We start from the raw sequence: 9,873 nt of genomic DNA on the forward strand, positions 1-9,873 counted from the left end.
ATATATTTACCATTAAAATTAAATTAAAATTGAATTCTCATAATTAAAGTAAGAATAATATATGGATTAACACATGCTTAAGTGATAGGATAAATATTATCAAACCTTTAAAATCTAACTGAACTAAATTTAAATTTAAGGTAATTTTATTTATTATTTATTAAGAATTAATAAAAATTATTTATTTATTTATTTTAAGTTCTCAACAATTCTTATTATTAGTTGTTAAATTGATAAATTAATTATTATATTTATTAACCATAAAAATATTAGTGGAAGCCAAATCAGGTAAAAAGGTACAAATTTTATTGCTCAAGGAATAGAAAAGTGCAAACATTTAACATCACTATCTCTTAACATAAGGTTTTTTCTTAAATAATTACAAATTTCTTATAAATTAAAATTAATATAAAGATGCAAAATTTTTATTTTTTTAAAGAAAAATATAATAAATTAATAAAACACTATTAAAGTTAATTAATTAATTAATTAAGGGTCAGGACAAGTTTTTTTAAATTAATTTATAAATTTTGTTTGAAAATATTTAACATTTTTTTTAATTTTTTTAAAAGCAATTCCATGGTTACAGTAAATGCTATTAAATAATTAGCATAAAGCTTAAAACAAAATAAAAAAATAATCAGTTTGGATCTAAATTTAGAGTAAAATTTTTAATTCATCTAGTTTATTTTAAAATATTAACTTTACTATTAAATATATTAATTAAGTGGTAATAAACTATCAAGTGAAGCTATAAATAGTATTAATATGGTTATTAATGATCATTTAGCTATTAAAAATTTATCCTTAAGCTTCAGGTAATCCTTCAAAAATAATTAAAAATATTTTTAAACTTTTTCTACAATTAAATCATCAAATTTCAAAAGATAGATAGATAAATAAATAGATTTATAACTAATTCAATTACTTGCTTTTTTATAAAATTAATTGAATACTTAATTTAGAAATATAAATGCTATTTTTTCTAGAATTATTTTCTTTTAGTAAAAAATAATGATTAGTTTATTTATTTACTTATATTATTATAAATAGCCAAAATAACTTTGATAGGATATCATTTTATGCAATGTTAAATCACTTGTAAAAGTTTAATAATTTATAATTCTTGTAAATAATCTGCAAGTAAAAAATAATTTAACTGAAATAAATAATAAATGTTAAATCATATTTAAATTAAAAGGGGAAATTTAATTAGTTCATTAGATAAAGAAAATTTTGAAAAAGAAGTGAAATAAAACTGCTTAAGATTGAAGACATTTAAATTTATTTATTGAAAATTATAAATTATTTGTTTTGATTTTATTTATATTTTACAATTTCTATGTATCTATTCGTTTTGTTTTGTTGATTACTTTTTTACAATTAAGTTTTTGAATTAACTTTTAAACTTATTAGGGTTTGTTTGTTTGTTTTTTATAATTTGATTAATAATAAAAATATATTAATAATTATTTTATTTAATTAAATTATTTATTTGAATAAATTAAAAATACAACAAAATAAATATTTATATTTTTTTATTTGAAGATTTATTTTTTTAGTTATTTAACAAAACATTTCATTTGATTGATTATTTTTCTCAAAAACAATCATTAAATTCTTTGTATTTTTATACCTATTCAGGTATTATTTTCATTTATTTTTATTTAATTTAATATATTGTTTAAATGAGTATTTTTAAATCCTTTTTAAAGTGATTATTTAGAAATTTAATTTTGATTGTATCTTATTATCCAAATATAATGTAAATTATACTATATTTTTTGAATAATGTAATATATCAGTATTTAAATTTTTATAACTAATACCAATTTTTTCATTTTTAATAATTCCACTATTGTTTATGACTAATTAATCACTAAATGATATAAAATCAAAAAATAAATAAAATATAAAATTTTTGTCATATTTATAAATGTGCTGAATATATCCATCCATATTTTACTATTTTTAAGAAATAAGCTTAATTCAATTTTGTAAAAATTTGAAGAATTTTATTGTTTTTTGTATTGTATTAATCAGATTTTAAGAATTTTAAATTGTGATTGAAGATTAATTAATTATTTATTTATTTTAATAATTTGTCTTCTTTATAATAACTAAATAGATTAGATAGATAGATATTGAAATTAAATTAATAACAAAGTAGAAATAAAAATGTATTCCACTAGGAAATAAGAGCTCTTTTAATGCTTAAACTAAATTTAAATTAAATAAAGACAGTTAATTTAAGATTTCTTAAAGAAGTATGATTATGTATACGAAAGAGAGATCTCAAAAGGCCATTTTAATATTGTAGTATAAGCCAAGTCTGCTAATAATCATAATTGCAAAGTAGCTATTTAAATCTTGAATTATGAGTACAACTCCAAAATAAATGTTGAAAAACTGAATAAATAATTAGATTTTTAAGATAGCTTGAGTGAAGAGAAATATATTCTTAAGTTTATTCAATTAATTTAAGATTAGAAATATGGTTTTACTGCAATCATCACAGAATACTGCGAAGGTTTTTATTCTAATGATCAATAATATCATTAAAAATTAAAATTTTCAAATATAAAATATAAAGCAACTTTAGCTTAAGTTCTTGAGTAAAACAATCTCACAATCACATAAGTTTATGCTTTAGCATATTAGCTTATAAAAGGTTTAATTTTGTTATAAGAGAAAGAGAAAGTCTTTAAATATATTGAACCAAACAAAATATTTTACAGCATATCTAAAAACTAATTTTTGTTAAGTAAAAAATTAATTAATTCACTTAAAAGATAATTAATTATATTACAATTTGATTAATAGCTTCAATAAGCACTTCTTAGGTCATTGATTCATAGTATGATTATGATGACGATGAAGATGTAACTTTAAATATCTCTGGTTGATTTTAATTTTTTTTAAGCAATAATTAGGAAATTTGAATTATTAATCACCCGAAGTTATTGATAAGAGTAAACCTTATAAAATTACTGTAAATATTTTATTTTATCTATTATTTATGTACCTCATTAAATCTTTTGTATTTAGGTTGATGTTTTTTCTATAGGTGTGATTCTTCTTGAAGCTCTACTTTAAAGAAAACTGAAAGGCATGGAGTATCTAAAGCTAAAAACTTAAAATTTGGTTAGTGTTTTTCCTGATCTTCCAAATTAATATAATGATGAATTTGTTACTAAGATTCTAAGCAAAATGGTAGAACCCACTCTAAGTAAAAGGAGTTATCCTTTGAGTTTATTACAAGAGCTAAATAAATTTAAAATAGATGAATAATAACTTAAACTTATCAAAATATAGTAAAATATGGAAACTCAAGATATTGAACCTTAAGATTTAGATTAAATTATCTATCACCAAGAAAATATTTCTTATGAGGAAACTGAGTTAGGAAATCAACAATAAAAAAACAAAAAAGATAAAAAAATTAAAAGTAAAAAGGTAAAAGATTCAAATATTTACGAAGAAGAAAATATTTCTTATGCAGAAATTGAGTAAGCAAGATGGTAGAAAGATAAAAAAAATAAGGATAAAAAGAAAAATAAGAATGATTTAAATTAAAATATTTCTGAGGAAGAAAATATTTCTTATGAGGAATAAGAAAATCAATAACAAAAAAGCAAAAAAGATAAAAAAAATAAAAATAAAAAAGAAATACATTAAAATACTGATGAGGAAAAAAATGTTTCTTATGTGGAAATTGAATAAGAAAATAAGTAAAAAGATAAAAAAAATAAGAATAAAAAGAAAAATAAGAAGGATTTAAATTAAAATATTTCTGAGGAAGAAAATATTTCTGATGAGGAAATTGAATAAGAAAATCAACAATAAAAAAACAAAAAAGATAAAAAAACTAAAAGTAAAAAGGTGTTAAATTCAAATATTTAAGAAGAAGAAAACTTTTCTTATGAAGAAATTGAAAAACAAAGTAGGCAGAAAGATATAAAAAAAAAGGATAAAAAGAAAAATAAGAAGGATTTAAATTAAAATATTTCTGAGGAAGAAAATATTTCTTATGAGGAATAAGAAAATCAATAAAAAAAAAGCAAAAAAGATAAAAAAAATAAAAATAAAAAAGAAATACATTAAAATACTGATGAGGAAGAAAATGTTTTTTATGTGGAAATTGAATAAGAAAATAAGTAAAAAGATAAAAAAAATAAGAAGGATTTAGATTAAAATATCTATGAGAAAGAAAATGATTCTTATGAGGAAATTGAATAAGAAAATCAACTATAAAAAAACAAAAAAGATAAAAAAACTAAAAGTAAAAAGGTGTTAAATTCAAATATTTACGAAGTAGAAAACTTTTCTTATGAAGAAATTGAAAAACAAAGTAGGTAAAAAGATAAAAAAAATAAGGATAAAAAGAAAAATAAGAAGGATTTAAATTAAAATATTTCTGAGGAAGAAAATATTTCTTATGAGGAATAAGAAAATCAATAACAAAAAGGCAAAAAAGATAAAAAAAATAAAAATAAAAAAGAAATACATTAAAATACTGATGATGAATAAAATTTTTCTTATGTGGAAATTGAATAAGAATATAAGTAAAAAGATAAAAAAAACAAGGATAAAATGAAATATAAGAAGGATTTAGATTAAAATATTTCTGAGGAAGAAAATGTTTCTTATGAGGAAATTGAATAAGGAAATCAATAATAAAAAAAGATAAAAACTAAAAATAAAAAAGCATTAGATTAAAATACTGATGAGGAAGAAAATGTTTCTTATATGGAAATTGAATAAGAAGATAAGAGAAAAGATAAAAAGAAAAAGAAAAATAAAAATAAAAAGGATTTAGATTAAAATATTTCTGAAGAAGAAAATATATCTCAAGTGGAAATCGAAGATGAAAATTAGTAAGAAACAAAAAGAAAGAATAAAAAAAATAAGGATAAAAAGAAAAATAAAAAAGGAAGAGATTAAAATATTGATGAAACTGAATATAATTCTTATGAGGAAATTGAACAAGAATATCAGTAAGAAAAATAGAAAAAAGATAAAAAAAATAAGAAAGAATAAAAAATTTTAATTAAAGTCAACATAAAATAATTAATTTTGAATTTAATTACAAAATTTAAAATTACAAAAAATAAAATTTAAATCTAAAAATATAATGACTGCTTAAGAAAGAACGCTTAAGTTCAAAATGATTTGAATCTACTTATTTAACAATTAAAATAAGTTAATTAGAAAATAATAAGAAAATAGGTAAATAATTTTCATATTGAAGACTGTTAGCCATTTTATGAAAAAGATGATGATGACTATCAAAAATAAATAAATATTATTGATATCAAATAAATACCTCAATAATATAATTATGGGATAGTTGAAATTTAATTAAAGTAAATTCTTAATTGCATATTTAAATTATTATTTATTTATTTATTTATTTATTTTTTTTTAAACTTGAAAGTTATTTATTAAATATTTTATGAATGATAAATTTTAAAGCTTAAAAATATTATTTGAATAAAGTTCTTTAATAAGTTTTAATTTATTTATTTAGAATAAAATATTTTTATTAGAGATATAAGTGCTGTTGAAGAAGAAATTATGAATCTGGTAAGATTCTTAAAAAAATGCTAAAAGATGAGATTTCTAACTTTAAATGTCTAATTGTATCATCAGTATTTAACTATTAATTAATATTTACTAAATAATTATTTATTAATTTTTAATTAAATTATTAATCATTAACTTCATCTGAAATAAATTTAGTTATCATAGTAGCTACGAATAATTGTAACTTAACTATTATCTTAAATAATTAGCCATAAAATTATAATTTTATTATATGTAGGGAAATAACAGATATGTGCAAAGACTTACTTTGTATTTAACTAAATTTATGCTTTAATTTAGTAAATTTAATATCGCTAAATCTAGAATTAGAGTAAGTATTTAAATTTAAATTTATTTTATTCATTATTTAATTTAATAAATAAATAAACAAAAAAGTTTCAAAACAAATTAATTAATTAATTAATTAATTAATTTATCAAATCACAAAATTTTAATAAAATATTTTTTTTAGTTTAATTTAAAATATAATATTTCTATATCCATGATGAGTTAATAGAGTGTTTAGATCACCATCTATTTATAATATCTAATAGATTTTTAAATAAAAAAAAATATTTATATTAAATTTTTCTTCATAAAATCTATTTATTTATTTAAATTAGAGCCCATTTTGTTGGAGAAGAATCTATTGGTAATTTAATAGGGAGGTGTAAAAATCTTTGTTTTCTAAAGCTAGATTTGAAAATATAAAATCCTTTAGAATCTATTTGTTAAGAGGTTCCTCAAAGAGTACCTAATATTTCTTAAGGGTTAGCTTAATGTTAAAACTTAGTTGATTTAGATTTGTGGTTATAGTAAACTATCAAAAATAATTTTTAATAATTTAATCTTTAATATATTTTAGCGGAATTACTACTTTGGATATATAAGATATTGCTTATTGCTTAACTCAAATTCAAAATTTGAATTTTTTGAGCTTTAAATTAAGGTTAAAATATATATTTATATTTAATTTGATAAAATTTTAAATATTAAAATAAAAATATATATTGTTATAGAAATTGCTAAATTACTTAAAGATGTCATCAATTTGCAAATCATTTGAAAAAGTTCAAAAATATAATTGTTTTAAAACTTGATTTTAAGTAAATATTGGTTTTAAATTTAAAATAAAATTGGTTAAATTAAATTTTATAAAAAAGTTCAATCGGTATTAATTATAATGATTTAATTGACATACTAAAAAGATTATAATCATTGGAATACATGAAATTCTTAGAATTGGATTTATCGTAAAATACATACTTTAAAATTTGATAGTAGAAAAGGATATATATAGCATAAATATATTTTTACATAGGTCAAATAATTTGCATTACACAAGATATGAAACATAAATAGAAGACATAGTTTACAAAAGTTTAACTCATTTGACTCTAAATTTATCGTAAAAAAATGTTAACTCAGATAGATAAATAAATAAATAACGATATTTTTTTATTAAAAAGAAATAACAATTTAAGTTAAAATAAAATAAATAATATAATAAAAATCTTTAAATCTAGTGAAAATTTGTTTTCTTTACATTTCGATGCACGGTAAATTATTTTTAAATAAAAAATAAATTTAATATTTTATTTTACTAGTGGAAACGTTTTCAAAAGAGGAGAAGAAGAAGAAAATATTTGCTTTTAAAAATTAAAAAATTTAACGCACTTAAGTATGATTTCATTGTAAATAAATATTTATAAAAATGATATTAAATTGATTAAAACGAATGAGTAAGTAAGAAAAAGAAAACTTAAAATTTATTTTAAAAAATAAGAAAGATGTTTTGTATCTTATTAAATTCAGACAGTATTGATATGAGTTTTTATAAGTGTAAAAAATTAATCAGTTTAGATCTAGAATTTAGGTAAGTTTATTTATTTATCTTTTTATTTATTAAGGAATATATAAAATTATTTTTTTTAAATATTATAAAAAATTTAAGGTTTACATAAATAAATGATGAAGATTTAAATTAAATTGGATTGGGATTATAAAAATGTAGCCATATAAAGTCGCTTAAACTTGTTATAAAGTAAACTAAAATTAATTAAATAAAATGATATATCTAAAAATAATTTTAAGATTATATTTAAATTGGAATTATTTATTTATTTCTTTTTTATTTTTATTCATAAAATAGGGATTGCTAACTAGGTAAGGTTAGTTTAGAAGAATTTGGAAAAAACTTGTCTCAATGTATTAATATCAATTCTTTACAATTCAATATTAGGTTATTGCTTATACATTTACCATTAAAATTAAATTAAAATTGAATTCTAATAATTAAAGTAAAAATAAAATTGGACTAATACATGCTTAAGTGATAGGATAAATAATAGCAAACCTTTAAAATCTAACAGAACTAAATTTAAATTTAAGGTAATTTTATTTATTATTTATTAACAATTAAAAAAAATTATGTATTTATTTTAAGTTCTCAATAATTCTTATTTTTAGTTGTTAAATTGATAAATTAATGAATTAATTATTATATTTATTAACCATAAAAATATTAGTGTAAGCCAAATCAGGTAAAAAGGTACAAATTTTATTGCTCAAGGAATAGAAAAGTGCAAACATTTGACATCACTATCTCTTAACTTAAGGTTTTTTCTTAAATAATTCCAAATTTCTTATAAATTAAAATTAATATAAAGATGAAAAATTTTGATTTTTAGTTTTTTAAAAGAAAAATATAATAAATTAATAAAACACTATTAAAGCTAATTAATTAATTAAGGGTCAGGACAAGTTTTTTTAAATTAATTTATTATGAAAATTTTTTAAAAAATTTAAATCTTATTTTTATCGGCTCCAGCCAAAAAAAAAAAAATCAAATTAGGACACTGTCAAAAATGTTTAAATAAAATAAAATTGAAAATTTAATTAATTTTGTTTGAAAATATTTATTATTTTTTAAAAAGCAATTCCATGGTTACAGTAAATGCTATTAAATAATTAGCATAAAGCTTAAAACAAAATAAAAAAATAATCAGTTTGGATCTAAATTTAGAGTAAAATTTTTAATTCATCTAGTTTATTTTAAAATATTAACTTTACTATTAAATATATTAATTAAGTGGTAATAAACTATCAAGTGAAGCTATAAATAGTATTAATATGGTTATTAATGATCATTTAGCTATTAAAAATGTATCCTTAAGCTTCAGGTAATCCTTCAAAAATAATTAAAAACATTTTTAAACTTTTTCTACATTTTAATCATCAAATATCAAAAGATAGATAAATAAATAAATAAATAGATAACTAACTTACTTACTTACTTACTTACTTGCTTTTTTATAAAATTAATTGAATACTTAATTTAGAAATATAAATGTTATTTTTTTTAGAATTATTTTCTTTTAGTAAAAAATAATGATTAGTTTATTTATTTACTTATATTATTATTAATAGCCAAAATAACTTCGATAGGATATCATTTAATGCAATGTTAAATCACTTGTAAAAGTTTAATAATTTATAATTCTTGTAAATAATCTGCAAGTAAAAAATAATTTAACTGAAATAAATAAATGTTAAATCATATTTAAATTAAAAGGGGAAATTTAATTAGTTCATTAGATAAAGAAAATTTTGAAAAAGAGGTGAAATAAAACTGCTTAAGCTTGAAGATATTTAAATTTATTTATTGAAAATTACAAATTATTTGCTTTGATTTTATTTATATTTTACAATCTATATGAATTTTATTCGCTTTGTTGATTACTTTTTTATTTTTTAATTAACTTTTAAACTTAATAGGGTTTGTTTGTTTGTTTTTTATGATTTGATTAATAATAAAAATATATTAATAATTATTTTATTTAATCAAATTATTTATTTGAATAAATTAAAAATACAACAAACTAAATATTTATATTTTTTAATTTGAAGATTTTTTTAGCTATTTAACAAAACATTTCATTTGATTGATTATTTTTCTCAAAAACACTGTAAAAACAATAGAAACTAAAAAAATAAATTGAATAAAATATATAGTAAAACTTTAAGAATTGGTAAACTCCAATAATAAAATATAATTAATTCATAAGGAAGCAATCCATGTTTAGATATAATCAATAAGTATATAAAAAAGACATTCATTCATTATATTTAATTGTTTTTATTTTTTTGATCAAGCCTAATCTTTAGTTAATTAGGCTAGATAGAGCAGCAATTAAAATACTTTATAATGATTAAATTAAAATAATAAACTATGAAAAGCTTGAGAAATACAAACAAATTTTTAGAAATTTTGTTTGATAATAAGTA

At 17.6% G+C, this 9,873-nt stretch overlaps 2 protein-coding genes across 2 annotated transcripts in view; both read left to right on the plus strand. All coding sequences in view use genetic code 6, as the record gives it.

The window, feature by feature from the left end:
* Positions 1-1,295, plus strand: part of TTHERM_00367560 (kinase domain protein) — a gene marked incomplete at both ends in the record, with an annotated part of 5,932 nt that extends 4,637 nt beyond the window's left edge. Inside the window, 6 exons of the mRNA XM_001007471.3 lie at positions 1-48; positions 274-363; positions 573-662; positions 729-818; positions 1,054-1,143; positions 1,202-1,295. The exon at positions 1-48 is cut by the window's left edge and continues 126 nt beyond it. Coding sequence (XP_001007471.3) covers positions 1-48; positions 274-363; positions 573-662; positions 729-818; positions 1,054-1,143; positions 1,202-1,295 — 502 coding nt within the window. The remainder of the gene's footprint in view (positions 49-273; positions 364-572; positions 663-728; positions 819-1,053; positions 1,144-1,201) is intronic.
* A 1,082-nt stretch (positions 1,296-2,377) lies between these two features.
* On the plus strand, positions 2,378-9,199 carry TTHERM_00368570 (hypothetical protein; the record flags this gene model as incomplete). Its single annotated transcript, XM_001007473.2, has 26 exons — positions 2,378-2,381; positions 2,426-2,530; positions 2,594-2,764; positions 2,824-2,882; positions 3,049-4,997; positions 5,223-5,366; positions 5,550-5,586; positions 5,614-5,651; positions 5,743-5,766; positions 5,825-5,917; positions 6,210-6,401; positions 6,452-6,535; positions 6,606-6,692; positions 6,750-6,839; positions 6,908-6,994; positions 7,056-7,145; positions 7,194-7,280; positions 7,373-7,462; positions 7,541-7,630; positions 7,739-7,828; positions 7,888-7,977; positions 8,115-8,204; positions 8,523-8,612; positions 8,679-8,768; positions 9,016-9,105; positions 9,184-9,199. The coding sequence occupies 26 exons, from the start codon at positions 2,378-2,380 to the stop codon at positions 9,197-9,199; spliced, it is 4,077 nt and encodes a 1,358-aa protein (XP_001007473.2).
* Positions 9,200-9,873: the final 674 nt, after the last annotated feature.

The sequence above is a fragment of the Tetrahymena thermophila genome (genome assembly GCF_000189635.1).
Source record: "Tetrahymena thermophila SB210 genomic scaffold scf_8254813, whole genome shotgun sequence".
Classification (NCBI taxonomy): Eukaryota; Ciliophora; class Oligohymenophorea; order Hymenostomatida; family Tetrahymenidae; genus Tetrahymena; species Tetrahymena thermophila.